The sequence below is a fragment of the Stigmatopora argus genome, chromosome 13, assembly GCF_051989625.1.
Source record: "Stigmatopora argus isolate UIUO_Sarg chromosome 13, RoL_Sarg_1.0, whole genome shotgun sequence".
NCBI lineage: Eukaryota > Metazoa > Chordata > Actinopteri > Syngnathiformes > Syngnathidae > Stigmatopora > Stigmatopora argus.
In genome coordinates, this window is record NC_135399.1 from 6,405,129 (window position 1) to 6,425,537 (window position 20,409).

The 20,409-nt window shown below is 42.2% G+C and overlaps 1 protein-coding gene across 1 annotated transcript; it reads right to left on the bottom strand.

The window, feature by feature from the left end:
- Positions 1-260: 260 nt before the first annotated feature.
- Positions 261-16,232, bottom strand: irs2b (insulin receptor substrate 2b). The gene is made up of 2 exons (XM_077617400.1): positions 12,872-16,232; positions 261-1,662 (listed from the first exon to the last, which is right to left on the bottom strand). Exons 1-2 carry the CDS (start codon positions 16,035-16,037, stop codon positions 1,658-1,660), a joined length of 3,171 nt encoding a protein of 1,056 aa, XP_077473526.1. The 5' UTR covers positions 16,038-16,232; the 3' UTR covers positions 261-1,657.
- Between the last annotated feature and the right edge of the window lie 4,177 nt (positions 16,233-20,409).

Here is a 20,409-nt window from a genome sequence, read left to right on the forward strand (position 1 = left end):
TTTTAGTGCATTTTTTGCCGTTTCGCGTATGGACGTATATGGATGTATCGACGTTAATCGCTGTCTTTTTCCCGAGGAAATGATACTCCAGGGCCGATTCTGATGTCTAAAAAGCTCCAGTATTTGTATTTAATCAATAAATGCTGTTTTCAGCTGGATTTTACCCCATTTTCGGGCAATTTTTGCTGGCACGCCATTGACGTTCATCGCTGTCTTTACCCGGGAAAATCATCCTCTTGGCCCGGTTGTAATGTCTGAAAAGCTCCAGTTTTTGTATATAATCATGAAATGCTGCTAGGAATTGGTTTTTACCCCATTTTTGTGCATTGATGTATTGATTATTTTTTATGTGTCGCAGCTGTAGCTGCAGTAGAGGTTTTATAGCCATAAAATAGTTTTTGCTGAAGGCGTCACTAGGAAATGCACTGACTGCCACTGGGTTCAGGTAACATTTCCGATTTTTTTTGTCAAAATGTGACCAAAGACCATAAAATAATTTGTCACAATCGATCAAATTCAATCAAGATGCCCATCCCTAGCTAAGACAAAGAACTTTTAACATTCTTTTTATTCATAACTTCTTGTAGTGATCAGGTACCGACTGTTTGGAGGCTCTGAATGTTTGGCTCTAGCGAGCCAAGGCTGTACCGGGTCATGTTGTGGTGTTTTAGTATAACATCATTGCTCCTTAAAAATGGTCAACAGTGAATAAATAGATATTTTTTTGTTCGTGGTTTAGTCGTAAATGTACCATGGAAATCTCAGAGTGGCTCATTCTTTGCGGATCGGCTCTGGTGTGAAGGGTTGCTAGGTCCGGACAAAACAGCCCAACAGGGGCAAGATTAAGGCTTTGGATTGGTGTCTAAAATAAAAATAAAAAAATCTGAAAATAAATATTTCATTTATAATTATATCAACTATGGGGGTTTAACCAACCTGTGTTTTTTTTGTCTGTTTGTTTGTTTTGATGAGGTAGGTTTTTTTAAACAAGTTTTTTTTTAAATATGTACCTAAATGCCACCTTTTAATATTCATAGATATTCACACATTTGGAAAACGTATCACCAAATGCATATACATCAATGTTAAATAAATAAATATTTTGTATGAATTTTTTTCTTCTCTTTTTTTTGCATGTGCTCTCCAGGTTTGGTTTGTGTCTTGTCAAACTCTATGAACTCTTTCAGCGCCATGCCATTGACAATGATAGACATCCAATCTTGGGGCGTCCATTCTTTTGCTATTAATTGAAATGAGTTTGTCACGAGCAGCCATCCAATCTATTTAAAGGGGACGAGTGGCATTTGTTAAATCATAGCCAAACCTCCCATTTCAAATGGTTTAGAAATCTATCGCTGTCAATGGCAGCCAGAGTTAATAATGTCCAACAAAATAATACATCTGTGAAATGATACAATAGGTCGTGTAATCAGTTAAATAAAATAGTTACCAAGTATTAATAGTTGGTTTGACGTTTTTTTGTTTTGTTTTGTTTTGTTTTTAAGTCCAGCAGCTTCGACGGACGGCGCCGAGGGAAGATTCGGGGCCAAAGGTCAAGTGTCCTTGTAGCCACAGTGTTGGCGACGAAGGGTCAAAAGACATATGGGCAGCGACCCGCATCACTCGGGAGCAGCGGAGGGGGCGGAGCCAGTGGCCTTCATTCTGAAAGAAGCAAAAAACAAAACAAAAAAATTTAGAACACAGCGAGGCAGCTATTTATTCTGTGAAAATTTTCCATCAAGATGAACAATCATTCACGCTCAGACTTAGGAGCAATTTACAGAGTTCAACCCGCCTGTGTTTTTGGGATGGGAGGAAAGCAAAATACCCAGAGAAAACCCACGCAAGCCCAGGAACAACATGCAAACTCTACATAAGATCCAGACCTGGGATTGAACCCTGAATCTCACGGTACACGGTCGATTGGTCGCCGGTCTTTTGGTCGCCCGGAAGGTAAGTGATAATTACCATTTAAATCGTTGCTCAAATTCCCTAAATACAAACTGCGAATTACTATTTAGTCATACTTAATGCCCTAGTAATTATTAGGCTAAAGAAAAGCTCCAAATTTTCCGGACTTTGATTGTTTTTTATTGGAGAATTTGTTAAGACCCTGACTGACGTATCTTCTTAAAGGGACAACGCATGTACATACAAACTCTTATACACTCACACGTCGGCTCAGTGAAACTGCTCATGGCCATTGTTGGCTTTTATTGATGCGTCGACCGTGTTGTTTTACCTTGTTTTGTCGCCGGTCTTTTGGTCGTCGGTCTTTTGGTCACCGGTCTTTTGGTCGCCCGTTGTCGCGGTCGGGGCGACCAAAAGACGGTGACCAAAAGACGGTGACCAAAAGACCGGCGACCAATCAACCGCACACGGAATCTCACAACTGTGAGGCCGACACACTAACAAAGCTTCCACTGGTCCACCATGCGGAATACAAAAAAACCTTTATTATTCAGTGACTTTACACATAAAACACAGGTACCCCGAGTGAGTACCCCTAATAAACGCCTGCAAACGCCCCTCCCACTTCTCCTTCCTCCTCATTCATGCAGCCGCCACAGTGTCGCTTTCTGTCCCAGTGGAAAACACAGATGAACTTTGACCCCCACGCACTTGTTTGTGAGCTTTCATTTGCATGCAGCTATCAAACCGCGGCGGAAGTGTCAGCCCACCGTGCATACGCACACACGGCTGGCCACATTTTTGTCCTCCCACCCCGCTTGTCGTCCCCCCCCGGAGGCGAACAAGAGCTGTTTTCACAAAGCTGGATGTGATCGTTCATTCTCTAAAACAAACCTTTCATTCAGACTCAGCGGACCCCCTCCCCACAACACTCCTACTATAAAGACACACACTTTGTTTTCCTGTTTTTCACTCCTAAACGACAAAAAAAAAGAAAAATATGGGAATCGGGTCATTTTTGGGGGGAGCGATGGATGACTCATTGGGGAAAATTGAGTTAAAATGGCCTACTGATTGCTTGGGTTCATTAGGGGGCGAAAAAGGAGAGAGGTGGAAAAACTGCGGTAACTGAATCAACCTGACCGAGAGGAACGGGAATGTGGTGAGGTCATGGGACCGCTGGACCAAAAGAAGACGAGCACGAGGTGACCAGGAAAATAAATCATGGGGAATGACGGTTAATTGCAAGCCAATGAAGTGAGATTTGAACGAAAATGTGTAATTTTATATATTTTTTTGGACCACGATTAATGGAAAATTCATCTTTGATCAAATGTTGTTTAGAGACATTAATGACCTCAAAATTGTCCCAATCCTCTTTTTGGCTGCCGCCGTGTCAGAGTGTGCGGTCGATTGGTCGCTGGTCTTTTGGTCGCCGTCTTTTGGTCCCCCCGACCGCGACAACGGGCGACCAAAAGACCGGCGACCAAAAGACCGACGACCAAACGACCGGCGACAAAACAAGGTAAAACAACACGGTCTACGCATCAATAAAAGCTAACAATGGCCAAGAGCAGTTTCACTGAGCCGACGTGTGAGTGTATAAGAGTTTGTATGTACATGCGTTGTCCCTTTAAGAAGCTACGTCAGTCAGGGTCTTAACAAGTTCTCCAACAAATAACAATAAAAGTCCGGGAAATTTTGAGCTTTTCTTTAGCCTAATAATTAATAGGGCATTAAGTATGACTAAATAGTAATTCGCAGTTTGTATTTAGGGAATTTGAGCAACGATTTAAATGGTAATTATCAATAAACTTCTGGGCGACCAAAAGACCTGCGACCAAAAGATCTGCGACCAAAAGACCGGCGACCAAAAGACCGGCGACCAATCGACCGTGTACCCCGTCTCAGACGCGCAAGCCAATGAATTGCACTACACAAGAAGAGTAAAGTTGAACTTTCAAGACAAAATAGATTCTCTAAATGTGTATCTTATTTTTTTTTTTAAGACAAAAACATTTTTAAATGGTATTATTATGATCAACATTAATAAGCCTAATATTGTGTTTGAAAAAACTAAATAAATGTGATTTTCTCTTGTCAGGGTCTAATTCTTCCTCTAAAAATCCCAAACCAAAATGATTCTTAAATATATATAATTTCTTAGCTTCATTCTTGGGTTTCATGGAACAATTTGGAATATCTTGTCAAGCAATATAATGAAAATATCATCTTGAAAATCGCCTTTGAAACACGTTTTACGTTTGCATTTTCAAGCTCCAAACTTGGTGAAGTGAAAAGGAGGCAAAATGACGTAAGCTCCTTTCCCTGCGAGATGAGCAGGCTGGGATATGTTGTGTTTACATTCCAGCCTCATGCCGGCTGACTCCTCCCTGATCTACGGCTACACAAACAACAAGCGCCTCGTGACCTGTGACCTTCCGTGCCTCGGGGCCGACCCATGCAAGATGCAAAAACAAGCGCCGCTCCCTCACCCCAACCGTAAACACCACCACCGTTCAAAGAGCTGTCCCGCAATGCAAACGTTTCAGGGAAGAGACATTTTCAATGAAGGAAACTTTTATTATATTACATAAGAAGTCGTGCTGATGAGTTTTCACAACAGTGATAATCTACCATTTGGACTGGGAGTGGGTGAATGAGTTACAGTAAAGGCGATTGTAATTAGTCTACTGCACATGTGTCAAAGTGGCGGCCCGGGGGCCAAATCTGGCACGCCGCATCATTTTGTGTTGCCCGGGAAAGTAATTCATGAGTGCCGACTTTCTGTTTTAGGATCAAATTAAAATTAAGAGTATAGATGTATATTAAATTTCCTGATTTTCCCCCTTTTAAATCAATAATTGTAATTTTTTAATCATTTTTTCTGTGTTTTTAGTTCAAAAATAATTTTGTAAAATCTAAAAATATATTTAAAAAAAGCTAAAATAAACATTGTTTTAGATCTATAAAAAATGAATATTCTGGTCTTTTAATCCAGTTCTTTTAATCCATTTATAAAAAAAATGGATTAATTTAATTCAAATTTATAAATTAAATACAACAACAAATAAGAAAATTTATAGTTTTTTCAGTAAAAAAAAATTAAACAAATATTTACAGGTTTTTTTTCCTTTTAGTTTTTATTCATAAAATGTTTAAAAAATAATAGAGGCTCAAATTATCATCTGGACAATTTTGAGTTTGAAAAAAATGTCTAAACATTTAATCGCCTAGAAAAATGTATGGTCGTCAAAAGCAATCAATGAGTTACAGGCGAAGGAAAAACTTGACTTTTAATTTACCAAATAAAATTCACTAAATATGTAAAAACTAAAAAAAGCAATATTTGAAACTTTTTTAAAATTTTGAATAGATTTTTTTTACGAGTTTAATTTTAAAATATAGATATGAGGAATATTGATATGTATCAATATGTCTAGGAAAACTTTAGTTATTTATATAAAATTCAAAAACAAATGGGGGAATATTTAAAGTTTATTTAAAAAGACATTTTTCATATGAAAAAAATGTTGAACATGCAATTATGTATATTTATATGATGTTAGGGAATATTGCTTTTTAATTAAAATTAATACATTAAATAAAAAAATGGAATCCTTCCTTCTTTACTTATTACTTTATTTGTCACTTATCTTATACAAATAGTTATCCATCAAATGTGGCAGTATTGTGGCTAAAGCAACATCTAAAATTTCAATAATGGATGTTTATTGTAAATATTACTTTTTTAATTGATTCATTTCTTCTTCAGAAAGAAGACCAATTGGAGCGCGATCCTCTCAATAAGTAACATGAGTATGTTCTGCTAACAATACTGATAAAAGATGATGAGTCATTTCCCCTTAGTACATGAAGGAAATACAGTAAAATACCCAAAGTTTCTCCTGAATGGGAGTTGTGCATAAACTAGTCCGCTGAGAAAGGCTGGCATCACACAGCAGCTCGAGACAAAACAAGCCGCTCAACAATGTTTAATCCCCAAGCGAACGTAAGCCTTCTTACCTCCGAGCTAATTTTGGGATGGGTTGACTTTGTTTTTATCTGTGACTGGAACATCCCGCCCTAGTGTACTCTCAAGAGTTATGTATCGCTCTCTCCTCTGAATGTGCAGGGCGGGTGTACGAACAGGACAGGTGAGGGCAAGAAACAAAGTGTTCTTTTCCTTCCTTGCATGCCATCAAACAGCCCCCCCAAAAAGTACACTTTGGACTTATTAAACTAAAAAATGAAGAAAAAAAAAAGTTAACTGGGTTCATTTGCTGCAAGCCCTTTCCCACTTCAGGTGGTTTGAATGTCTATTGTCATCAATGGCAGACAATTAGCTTATATCTATAAATACTCACAATGAGACAAGGAGTTGAAGCATACTTAAAATAAGTAAGTGTGAAAATATATGATTAATCACATTTAGTACCGTATTTTCCAGACTATAAATCGCAATTTTTTCCATAGTTTGGCTGGGCCTGCTACTAATACTCAAGTGCGACTTATATGTTTTTTATATCTCTGACCACCTTATGTTGGGAGATGCCTATTTACTCAGTTGTTCCCCATTTTGATATTGTTACTTTAACGTATGTTTGGGGCAGCCCGGTAGCGCGAGTGGGGGTCCTGGGTTCGAATCCAGGTCACGTCCACCAGTGTGGAGTTTGCCTTTTAAATAATATAACTGTTAATTCCCTGGGCTCTTTTAACAGAAAAAAAATCATTAAAACAGGCATCTCATACTCCAACCGTCTCGGGCGGCTATTTCTGATCATGGCGCTAAAAGAGTTCATCAAACACGATTAGCGGGTCATTAGGAAAGCCTCTGCGTCCAAACGGCACCGGCCCTTGGAGGTATGGAAAACAACAGCAAACACGGCCAGTGCCAAATAAAGCATGTGTGTGTCAAGCGGGGTGGGTGGGTGTGGGTTGCATCACATGATTTCTGCAAAACAGAAAGCGATGCCTGGAGAGAGAAGGCGGAGAATAACAGTGGGGGAGGGGTTAAGGGGTGGAAGAAGGCTTCTTGAACACACCGTCCTCCTCGCCTCTCTACTCCACTATAGTCCACACTACCACCTTCTCCCTGTTGTTGTGGCAGATGGTGGCCGGTCATTAGCGTATTGTCACTCTCCTCCCTAAAAGAGCCAGATAACCAGTGAGTGCTGCTTGGCGGGGCAGGTGCAAATACTCCTGACCCAATCCAACCCCCCCGCCCCCAGCCCCCACCCCGTAACACTCGACCATCTGCTGCCGGCTGCGCATATGCAGACAGGAAGACGCACTACGTGGAACGGTGGATCTGCTAAATTGGGCAAGGCATGGAAGGAGTGAGTCAGATTGTCCCCTAAATGTAACCATCCAAGACGGCTGTTACAACACCAACTAGCTGGGGGGTGCTTAAATAGATGAAAGGTGGACAGACAAGAAATATGCTGCAAGTATTCCACACGCTTCCGTGATGGGACTCACAGCATTTCGCTAGAGTTCAAAGGTCGCTCAAGTGACACTGGAGTGGGGGCGTGCCCTTGAAGGCTAAAGAGTAGTAGTGTAGCAACAAAACAACCAACCTATCCACTAGTTTGACCGGTACTCGGACGTTTCGTCGAAAGACGTTTGGTCCCTGGACGTTTGGTCCCCGGACGTTTGGTCGCCCGGACGTTTGGTCGACCGGACGTTTGGTAGAACGGACGTTTGGTAGAACGGATGTTTGGTAGAACGGACGTTTGGTAGAACGGACGTTTGGTAGAACGGACGTTTGGTCGCCGGGTTGTTATTGTTGAAAACAGCTCTATCTAATATCATAATATCAACAGTAAACTCTCTGTCATAATTTGACAGCGAGCAAACCCGGCGACCAAACGTCCATTCTACCAAACATCCGTTCTACCAAACGTCCGCTCTACCAAACGTCCGGTCGACCAAACGTCCGGTCGACCAAACGTCCGGGACCAAATGTCCAGGGGGACCAAATGTCCGGGGACCAAACGTCTTTCGACGAAACGTCCGGTCAAAAGTTTGACCACCAATAACTGACAACTAATTCATCATCAAATGAATCAACAACTATTTTGACTGTCGATTAAACACTTGAAGATGTTGAACTAAGAGTTATTTAAATTCACATTTTATTTACATTTAATCTAACAAAGTAAAAAACAGGATAACATTCATTTTTGTTTCAATAAATTTGGAAAAAAACTCAAATATTCATTTGGATTTATATATTTTTGGAAAAGAAAAATGGGAATATTCTGCTGTTTGAAGAAAGTTAGTTTTATACCTTGCTTTAAAACTTTTTAACTTGTTTGATTAAAAAGAAATAGCGCAGCAGCCAAGTGGTTGGTGCGTCGGCATCATGGTTCTGGGGTCAAGGGTTCGATTCTAGGTCGGTCCTCACTGTGTGAAGTTTGCATGTTCTCCCAGGGCTTGTGTGGGTTTTCTACCCTGGTACCGCGGTTTCCGACCCACATCCCCAAAACATGGAGAGTGGGCTGGTTGGACACTCTAAATAGCCCCTAGGTGTGGGTGTGAGTGTAAATGGCTGTCAGTCTCCTTGTGCCCTGCAAATGGCTAACCACTGAGTCAGGGTGTCCCACGGCTGGTGCCCATAGTTAGCTGGGATAGGCTCCTACACAACCCACAAAACTTGAGGATAATCGATTCGGAAACTGAATGAATGAAGTATACACAATAACTAAAATGTAAATATGCTCGGAAAAGAAATGCAGGGTTTTTTTGTACTTAAAAAACCTGTAGGAAGAATAAAAAAGTTAATTAAAAACGTGTTGATAATGTGTATATATATGTATATATATATATATATATATATATATATATATATATATATATATATATATATATATATATATATATATATATATATATAAACTATTCACATTTATTATTTTTTTTAACATGATTTTCATAGTCCAATTTTTCCCAGTTCTAAGTAACAAAAATCTCAAAAGCTCAGAAATACTCAGTTATCAACCAACTATGAAAACACTGGTTTATGGCAGCTTTACAATCGCCGCCCACACCCATTCAAAATTAGCCACAGCCAACAGAAAGAAGAAATTCCATATATAGCCCCATAGAATGCACCCCCTGCTCATATTCATTGACATGTGTGTTGAATTTTAGAACAGCAACTGCCTCGCCAACCCCCTCCCTTCCTTTCACCCCCACAGGGGTGACTGCAAATGCCAAATGAGGACACAGGATTTAAGTTCCTAGCTTTCAAACTGCAGCACTGAAGGGAATGTAAACTATGGGCTCAGTCAGTGATAACAAGAAAATGTGGTCAAGCTTGCGGGAGACAACGCCTCATCTCCTCCTTGATTGCGGAGAAGCAGTCATTTGGAAGGAATAGTAGTAGTAGTAGTAGTAGTAGTAGTAGTAGTAGTAGTAGTAGTAGTAGTAGTAGTAGTAGTGGTGGTGGTGGTAGTAGTGGTAGTAGTAGTAGTAGTAGTAGGAGAAGGAGGAGTAGTGGTGGTAGTAGTCGTAGGGGTAGTAGTTGTAGTAATAGTAGTAGTAGTGGTAGTAGTAGTGGTGGTGGTAGTAGTAGTGGTAGAAGTGGTAGAAGTGGTAGTAGTGGTAGTAGTAATAGTAGTGGTAGTAGCAGTAGTAGTAGTAATAGTAGTAGTAGTAGTAGTAGTAGTAATAGTAGTAGTAGTAGTAGTAATTATAATGGACGCCTTTCTGTGTCATTGACCTAGTAAAATTATATTTAATTGTAATAATTTGGATGTTTTTTTATTACATAACCTGAAAACACAATCATAAAGAATTTACCATTTGTCTAAAACAGTGTTTCCCTTTTTGCATTGCAAAAATCTCAAGGCACACAAATCTTATTATTTATTTATTACTATTTATAACTCTGTCACCTATATTTGCAATATAATATTATTAAATATAATGTTTTTAAAAATTCCCCTTTAGAAAATATTGATATTAAAAAACATTGAATATTTTATTAATTCGCTATGCAAAGGGAGAGTTGGACAAATTCATCAATTAGATAGAGCTATTTTTTTCTTTTCGGGTCTGACTGCTGGTTCAAGTAATATTTGGGTGGATTCTCCCAAATGGACTCAGTATTTCTCTATCACATTAAGAATATTGTGCTTATGAAATTCAGTAGGAAAAAAAACAAGCATGACTGTTTATTTAACACTTATTTATGATTTATAAAGGATATGGCTACTGTTATTATGATCATGTATACATAAGTAGTAACAACATAGGAATTAGGTCAACTGGGTCAAAAAAACTGCTACGTAAAAACTGACTGCAATTTTCCAATAAGCTCACAATTGCACTTAAAATCTGACCAAGCAACTTTTGGGGTCAAAATCCTCTCCAAATTTTAATTAAAAAAATAGTTACAATCATTCTATTGGTCGGTTAAATATGTTGAAATGGGAATGAAACAACAAAAACAACCACTTTTATGTAGAAAGGTTGCCAGGTCAAATCACAAATGTACATGCAACCAATCAGGGGCAGAGCAAATTTGTGGAGTAATTCGTAGTAAAAATAAAAAATAAAAAAAATCCCATCCCCCTTCCGAGTCTTCCATCCTGGCAGGTTACAAAAACAAGTGAGCATTCACCTCTCCCAGCAACCTTTGCACACTGCCCCGCATTCCAGTCCTGAAACCCAGTACCTGACAATTGATAAACAACTGACTCACTTGTTTTTCTGGGGAACCCAATGACTTGCACAGAGTGCCGCGAGAAGCGTCACTCTGTGAGAAGCATCACAAAACACAGACGAGGTAAAACACGAGCTGTGTTAGAAAAAGCACGAATGAAAATTAACTTATTAGCTGCCATTTCTAATGGTAGACATGAGATGGGAGTACATACTAACCCTAACCCTAAATTCTAACCATAACCCTACATTCCGACCCGAACCGTGAATTCTAACTGTAACCCAGTGGTTCTTAACTTTGTTGGAGCTACCGAACCCCACCAGTTTCATATGCGCATTTGCCGAACCCCAACAGTTTTATATGGGCATTCACCGAACTCTACTTTAATATGAAATAAAATATGATTTTTTTTTAAATTCCTCTCAGCATTGATTGGCCAAGCAATGTCACGCAATCATCTGCAGCCAGTTATGGTCAAGCGGGGCATGTTATCGTGAATAAACATGATGAGTCGATGTGTCTTGACTTCTGTGGCAGAGGACCCTAAATTCTAACCCTAACAATAAATTCTTACCCTAACCCTAAATTCTAACTCGAACCCTAAATTCTAACTCTAAACTTAAGCCCAAATTGTAACCCTAAATTCGTACCCTAAATTCTGACACTAAATACTAACCCTGACCCTAAATTCCAACCCTGACCCTAAATTCTAACCCTAACCCTAAATTATTACCAGAACCCTAAATTCTAACCCTACATTCTAAACCTAAATTCAAACTCTAACCCTAACAACAAAATAGATCGCGAGCAAAATAGTTTGAAAACCCCAGCAGTAAGTCTTGTGCGATAACGTTCCACAAATATGAAATGTTAAAAGTACAACCGGTGGATTGCAGTCAGTTGCTTCTCGTTTCAGGAAAACCACCATTCGTTGAAGTGGAACAAAAAGCTGCAGTATTTTCCGCACTATAAAAAGGTGCAACTAAAAGACTTCAATTTTCTCGAAAGCCAGCAGTCTTATGTACAGATAAATATATATTAATAATTGTATAAAATCCCCTTTAGCACAGCTTCTACTAATACTACTGCAGTTCAATCTAGTGGATGTAAAACACAACCCCCTACTACTACTAATACCATGACCACCATGACTACTACTGCTGTGTTTTGTAATCTGGTGCACTTTATACGTATAAGAAACACATTTTAAGATTCATTTAGTGCACGCATTATAGTGCAGAAAATACGGTACTTTGAAAAACACATTACACATTATATATATATATATATATATATCCATTATCTACTACAGACGATGGCAATGAATGGGTTAAAAATACTTCACCTTTTCCAGAGAACAGTGACTTCTGACATGCCCTGTTTGGTCACCTATCCGTGTAAAAAAATCCCTGCCCCGAGAGTTGCGTGAAAAGCCAGTGATGCAATAGCACACAGAATGAGGTGAAAGGTGATATTGCTGATTGATGGCAACTGTTCTTTCCCAGAAAGACAACCCAACAAATAAACACTACAGAACTAAGCAGATGACCAATAATCTCGCTTTTCACCAAGGTATAAAATGACAATTCTTTGGCCAGTGTGGCTACTTGAATTTTGCCAGTGTGTAAAACGCAGATAGAACTCTAAGGTGGTCTACAGCGTATGAGATCCAACGGCGGCCAATAATAAGAAAACATAAATGTCTGAAGCATGAGTGTTGACATTAGAAAGAGTAAGAAGCATTCTAGATTGATTTAGAGTTTTCGCGAAGCACAAAGTAGATGAAAGATCCAGCAAACAGCTCTCCACCACGTCACACTCCTGTGAAATTTTTCATTGTGTCATGGGTGTGACAAGGCGGTGACTAATCTTATCTAAACATCTCAGGCACCTCACGGCCATGTTTGGAACAACTTCTCCTAGTGGCTGTGACATAAAACGCCACAAAGTTAGGCCTGTATGTGTCGGCAATGTTGTCTTACATAATGTAGGTTGTTAGCCAAAAAGAATGCTACAAAATACTGTTTCTTTATTCGCATAAAAATCCATTAGGATTGAACAGCTTTGAGATTAGAGTCAGTGACAACGCTGCGGGCTGGAACACTATGCTCTCACAGTTTTTCACAACTCGGGAATGAAAATGAGCCTGGCGCTGCATAGCAACCACGAGTCAATTTGTAGAGTACACACAAGCGCTACGACAGATCCTGCTCTAGTAATGACACCACTCCCTTCATGAATGAAAGCATCCTGAATGAAAGCGCATATAGCACATGTAGTGGCACTCACCTTTCACTGCGGCGGCGGCCGTCTCCTTGAATCCTAGACTGGCATAAGGGCTGGAGTTGAAGCCATTCATGCCCCCCTTGCATCCACAGGCGCTTTTGAATCTCAGGAGTCCGTCACAGTCCCCTAACCGGCACCCCCCGAGGGTGCTCTCCATCAAGTTTAAGGCAATATAGTTGAGTCCGTTCTGATAGCCCGCAGATGTCTCCCTGCACATGGAGGCGCCACCACCGTAGTCCTCGTCAGATCCCTCCGAACCCCGCGCGCTGTGGGAAACATTTTCCACTGAGGCCGAACTGTGGCGCTTGGTTTCATGGGCAAAGGATGGGCACACAGGTGTGACCGTGGTGGTAGATGAGAAGGTCTCGGAGCTATGCCGCCGACGTCCTTGAGGGTCGGCGCGAATAACTTTGGCCCCTCGGTGCGGATCTGCGAGCGGGACATTCAGGGAAGGTCCACCGAGAAGAAAAGAATCCACCGGTGCTGCTGGTACCCCATCAGCCACGAGGCTGCTGTCGAGACTCAGTCTTTGGACACACGAAGCCGGGCTGGCGGGGAGGGAGGCGTTGGCATCGGTGCTGAAAGGACCAAACGTCATCTCGGTGTAGTCGTCTTTGGCTGCAGCCGGCTGACACGTTGGACTCAAGCGATGCTGAAGAGGATATTCATCTACCGTCTCCTTTGCCTGTGCTTCTGCGCCTTTACTGTGTTCCTTCCGAATTACACTTTCTCCTGGGGGAGAGAATGCACTTTTAGGGGAGGCGAGGTCCACATTGACATAGTCAGAGAGGGGTGGTGACCCCGCGTCTGTGTGCTTTGAGTCTTCGGATCTTTCGGATGCCGCCATGTCACTAGACACGCCGCTGAAGTCAATGTTAATATATTCCCCTGGGCTGCGAGGCTCGGAGGGGGGCGGGTGTTCACTCATGCACGGTAAGGTTCTGACGGCATCCAGAGCCAGGCGGGTGGGTCGACACGCCCTGCTCCTGTGCAGTATACCTCCGTCACTCCGAGCTCCTCTGATAGGAGGGATGGTGGATGAGGGTGAGGGGGTGCCCGATGTCACAGAGTCTACCAATGAGGCGGGACAGTAGTTGGACTCCTCTTCTATTCGCTGTCTCTGTAAACACATCACCACATATTGGTCTGTGTCAGTGGAGCCGTTGCGCTGCAACTGCCCTTTAAGTGAAGAATAAGGATAAAGTGGTCTGTGTTGTTGCTCTCCTCCAGAAGAACTATGGACATGGTCTCGGGGTATGAATGCTAACAGATGGTCGACAGGAGACATGTTCAGATACTCTCCGTTAGTTAGTTTTCCGTCATTGCTCTCCATTGACATTTTGATTCCACACCACATGCGCATGTAGCCGTTATCCTCGAGGGAAACGCTGCCCGGGGAGTCTGTGTGCAGGGCCTGCCCTGCAGTAAAGGAGGGGTGAGATCGGGGGTTGATGATCTGCTTCGGCGCAGAGACGCACATGGGGCTCATAGGCATGTAAGGGTCATTCTTGGCTCCCGATTCATTTTGTGCCACGCCCGGCATCATAGGCATGTAACCACTGTCACCCTGAGGACAGTTCAAACCGGCTTGGAGGTCCCTGCACTCATCTGGATATGTGCCTTTTGGAGAGGCTGTGAGGCACCTGCGAGAAGTCTGGCTGCCACTGGTGTAAGTGGCCCTCATTAGGGTGTACTCGTCCAGAGAAGCCGAAGACACTTGTGGGAGACATCTCTGCTGGCGGGGGGTTGTCAAGGAGTATGTGCGCTTCCGATAAGCCTTGTCCAACTCCGGTAACCACCGATGGTTCTGTTGTTCCATCACCATGTAGCCATCAAGCCTGCTACCGTCCCGAGAGGGGGGAGTGTCCGCACGGAGAGATTCCGGCGTATTGCTACCGTACGCGGGGCTGGAGCCGTACTCCTCGCACGATATGAAACCGGCGTCACTCGGGGAGCCCGAAAAGGAGGCACTGCAGCTAGAGGGACGTGGCGCACTGCCATCCGGACACGAGGACAGGCTTGCGAGGCTGGGGGCGGCCATCGGAGGAGAATGAGACAGAGGCATAGATATGGACTTACTGTGTTGCAGGGAGGAAGATTCGAACGTCCGACACGGGCGCACTGTGATGGTGTGAGACCTGCTCAAGAGAGTGCGGTGGACCCCCGGGCTGAGGGGGCTCCCGTTCACCGACATAGGGCGTGTCATGGTGCCGTCACCCTCGCTTGCCGTGCGTATCCGACAGGAAGAGAATTTCCCCACGGGCGAGGTCGTGGCCATGCTGTCGGTGCGCGACCTCCGGAGGAGACCGGTCTGGCTCGGGGGAGGGTGGTTGAGGTGCCGCCTGGTCGGCACAGAGATGGGGTTGGTACCCGATGACTGGCTTTTGCTCCGGGGGCGGAATTCCGACAACTCCTTCATAGACTTCATGGCTTCCAGGATGGTTTCGTGGATGTTCTGCGCCACCACCGAATCGTCGGCTTGCATCCAAAGCTCGCCAGGTCCTGTGGCTGCAGACCGACCCACCTCGATGAAGAAGAAGCTGTCAGAGTGGCCGCACCTCCGGATATTCATGAGCTGCAAAATGACCGAGGCCACCTCCGTGTTGAGCTTGACGAAACTAATAGTCCGAGTGGATAGGCAGAGCCTGTAGACCCCGGTTAGATTTCTACTCTGCCCCAAGCCTTTGGACTTCATGTTAACCTGCCATACCTCCTTGTAGGCGGCGTTGACCGGAGTGATCACTCCGTAGCTCGCCTCGTCAAAGCCCACCAGCGAGGACGCGGAGTTGGACGCCGAGCCGTCGAACTCTCTCCCCTCGGTGATTAAATCCGTCAGCCCGCGGTACCAGCCCTCCTGCTCGCCCTCGCTATCGGCGGCCACGGCAAAGTACTCGTCCTTGGTGTAGAGCGCTATGAGGTATTTGTGTTTGGCGTCCGCACGCTTGTTGACGTTCAGGCAGCAGTCCAGCGGAATGACCCTCTTGGCGGCGGACTTGTTCCTCCATTTCTTCTCACTTTCGTAGTACTCCAGCCGGGCAGGGGAGCCCTCGGCGGGCTCCCGGAGCACGAAGAACCGCTTGTGTCCGTGTTTGTGCTTCCGTAGGTAGCCACACTTCTTCACGCCGGCGGCCGGGAGTGGGGGGCTGGCGTCACTCGGCGGACTTGCCATTTCACTCTTCGAACACTTACACGAGGAGAAGGAAGAAGACGACGAAGAATCAAGGGACGCGCGGCAAGTCCTTTTTTTTACGCTTCAATCCTCCCCCGGCTGAGCGATAAATAACACATGTCTGCTGCTGCTGCTGCTGCCCCTGCTAGTGCTGGTGTCCGGACTGGGGAGGGGAAACATGTGACCATTTACACACTCAAAGGAGGAGGGTGAGGAGGGGGAAAGGGAAGGGGAGGGAGAAAAGCGAGGAAAAAAAATACGCACACGGTAAGTGGGCGGGGCGTGCTCAGCTCATTGGGCTCATTGGTGGATTGAGTATGAATGCGAGGGGGGGAGGAAAGCCTCCTACCACCGTCACTCTGCCCCCTTCCGACCTATTCGAGCCTTGTCACGGATCCATTTACTTATTTATAGCGCGGCCAGCATTTGGCTGTGCCAATACTGCCCCCATTTTGCGTCATTAGGGCACTTTGGTCACCCTAAATACCTCTCAGTTTGTCTAGGTAGCTAGGTGGCTCACTCAAAGGAGCGAGCTAATTTTGTCAGACAACCAAAATGATCTTTCAAGTATTGACAAGTGTGTACAAAATACAGATGAAACATCTGGCTACTCACGGTGTTTGAACAAAGAATTGATAATATTTGCATGCTCGCCCCGGGCCTACATGGGTTTTCTCCGGGTACTCCGGTTTCCTCACATATTGCGAAAAACATGCACGGTAGGCTGATTGGACACTCTAAATTTCCCCTAGGTATGAGTGTGAGTGTGAATGGTTGTCCGTCTCCTCGTGCCCTGCGATCGACTGGCCACCGGATAGGCTCCAGCACCCCCTCGACACTAGTGAGGATAGAGCGGTTCAGTAAATGAATGAATGAATATTATATATAGCATGAGCCATAGACTGATGTTAATTATATAATATCGATGAAATCGTTGAAATCTTCTTGAGGAAATAAAGGAGGATGGAATTTGTGTAGAAATAAAAATTATGTTTGGAGAGTAAAATTATTTTACTAAAATGTGGCTATATTCCTAAATAGTATTACAGCTTTATGAGGTTATCATTGATGGGGTTTTTGTGTCGCAGCTGTAGGTGGAGGACCAGAGAAGACCTACATAGGTGCAAAATGCATGGCCCGCCACTGAATAATAAACAAATAAATGACAATTGAATATATGTAATTGTTTAAAGCAGGTACACAATAAGATTTGTCGATCTGTTGGTTTCCTAAGTAGTGCTATTATAAATTTGGCATACTATCTGCAGTAAGCTAGTGCTTGAATCGGGAGTGGATTTTCACCCCCATTACTTCTCACTCCCATGCATGTTGATAAATCTCACAACTGAATCTATTGTGAGCTAAACTTATCAATATATATAACAGCTGAGCTTTGTCAATAGCCTGGGGGGAAAAAAGTAGATCATGGGAGGCTGACTCCCTGAAAAGTAGATTTTGGAGCAAACAATTTGAACACCACTGCTGTACATCATACCAATACTTGTATAAGGTAAGTAATATAATATCAATATACTAAGTCTAACTCACGGCCCAGGCTTTGCAACAAGAGAAGTAGATTGCGGAAGGTTGGCTCCTTGAAAAATAGATCTTGCAGCAAAAAAGTATGAGAAATAAAATGGAATAAAATTATTATATTATATTGTTAGATTTTATCTTGACTATGAGTCCTTTAATAGCTCACCATATCTGATTATCTATATAGCTAATGTTTCTGTATCCACAGCAATCAATCTTTCTCTAATATTAATAAATATTAGGCTCCCCTACCATTCAGTGAAACTCAGTGGCGGGACGTGAATTTCATACCGACGCCTTCAGCTATGTCTGAATAAATCCAACCCTCAAAAACTATTTTATGGCTGTAAAACCTTTACTGCAGCTACAGCTACAACACATAAAAAAGCATCAATAATAACCTCATACATTTGAAATATTATTTAGGAATATAGACATATTTTACTCACCAAAAATCCTTTTTATCTGTACGCAAAATCCATCCTCCTTTCTTTCCTCCTTATTTTCTATTGCCATCGAAGCTAATGCTGAAAGTCGAGCCTGTCCTGTTGTATTTCTGGCAAACATTTTTATTCGATTTAGTGCTGAAAATGTTCATTCCCAGATGTGATAGGCTTGCTTGCTTTGGCGTTGTCTGACCTTTCTTAATGATGTCCAGCTTTTTTCTTGAAAAGTCCGTCTTGAAAATGGCTTTGGCAGTCAATCTGCAAACAAATCCATTTCTTCTGCTTCTTCAACCATTGCGGGTTGACAAAACCACTATTAAATCAACACAACAATATATTTGCTTGTGCAGTTCACTCCAGATACAGTTTGGTAGCTCTGGCTAGTCCACTCTATCACTAGCCAATCATAGTTGGTGAAAGCATTGACGTATCCCTACGCCTGCGAGAAGGCATTGGTGTCGCCAACTCGAAATCTGATTGGTTAAAGCAACAGTTTTATCGACGCTTGTTTTATGCAGCAGAGCCTGCAGAACTGATTGTGAAGGCCTCAAACAGATGTATGACCCTGGCAGCAAATAATAGCTGAAATGTGATTGTTAGATGCTTAAATATGAAAACACACATCTGGAAGTGGCGCAACCAGGGGAAAATCAATGAAAGGAAGCTGACAGACAATTTGGAATTATTTAATAAGTATTCAGGACAAAACATAATTAACATCAGTCTGTGATTCCGATATTTTTTTAGGCCAGCAGAGAAGGCCTTACAGGCCCTGACGGTCCTCAACTGGTGAAACTGTACCCTCCCAATTATAATTACAATATTAACTCCTCTACAATTGAAAATGATGCTAGATCTTTCGATCGCTGCCATCCCAATCGCTGCACAAGCAAATATATTGTTGTTCAAATGGAGTCAAAATCCATCACCGTTTATGGCAGTAAATAGGATGAACAGTTTTCATGTTTATTATTGTCTTTTCAGTGTTCCAAATTTGGAATTATGCAAGTGACCCCAATTTTTCACATTACAAATCCTAGCTTGTCTGCAAAGCGGAGGCATATTCCAAATATGGTTGTGGGTGTTGGAAAAGAAAAAAAAGCATGATGATGTCAGGAATATCCATGCGTCAGAGGCTGGCAGTGTGCGCACACAGGAAGTGGAGGAGCCCGCTGGGTACTGGGCTGTCTTTGGGATGAGGATGGAGAGAAAATGCAAACTTCACAAGCGAGAAGCAACGCATGCTTCAGTGTCAACAATCGCACGTAGGGTTGTTGAAAAAACAGCCGCATCCCCTTATGAGGCAGCCCAGCCCCCTTCCACATTAGGTTCCAATTTTCATCGAGATGCTACAATGCTGGCTCAGCACCAAAGAAAGCCTTTCTTTTTCTTTTCAGAGGCGAGGTCCATTATCGTGCCCACTGCAGGTCAATTATGCCACCAAGAAACAATCATTTCTCAATGTATAGTATTCTCATAATAAAATGATAAGTAATCTCAGATGTGAGATTTATTTACCTCCTTTGTTTGACTTTAAAATTTATTTTTGTTGTGTATATTATTTTACTTTAAAAGAGCATTTATTTGTATTTATTACATTTTTGGTTGTTTGATTTTTTAAGTATATTTTTTCAATTGATTTATTTATATAAAATGTCTGCTGTATTGATAATTGGCTCAAAAATTATTGTGAAATGTATGTAATATTTTCTGGTTTTACTTTCATAAAACACCGCAATAGATTTAGGCGGATTTATTTTTCAACTCATTGGCTGCCATTGACAGCAATAAGCTGTCCAATTCATTTTACGCATATTCAACATTTTTCTGTATTTTGGTGAATTTTATTATTGTTCCAAAAATATTTAGATTTTCATTTGCATGGTTTTTAAGTGTAAACATTAAATTAAAAATGTAGTGTTCATATATTAATGTATCTTTTTAAAATCTATATAGTCATGAATTATTTGGAAAATGAAAGACAAAACGAGACTAGAGATTAGAATTTGTTCTTCATATGACACCACAATAGATTAAACAACAAAACGTTCGTTAATTCAGGGCAATTTGACAAAATGACATTATTGCAATGTACCAAAAAAAATAAAAAATAAAACGAGTGGGCAAGACATGAGAGTTTGTCTCTGGAAGCATATTGGTTGACCCACATGGAGCAGGCCAACACATGATTTACAAAATACCAGGCTCACCTCCCAGTATGCTACAGGGATGCATTAGACCTCATTACACTGTGTGATAAAGTGTCCTGTGTGTGTACTTCTCAGTCAATATCTTTCATGGGACACATCTTGTCTGTTCTTCACACGTGTCTCTGCAAAATAGGAGCTTGTGTTCATCTTAACCCATTTGTTATGAAGGCACATGTAATA

What these genes read in the sequence shown, in the direction of transcription:
- irs2b (XM_077617400.1), bottom strand. Translation starts at nt 16,037, where the DNA reads ATGGCAAGTCCGCCGAGTGACGCCAGCCCCCCACTCCCGGCCGCCGGC.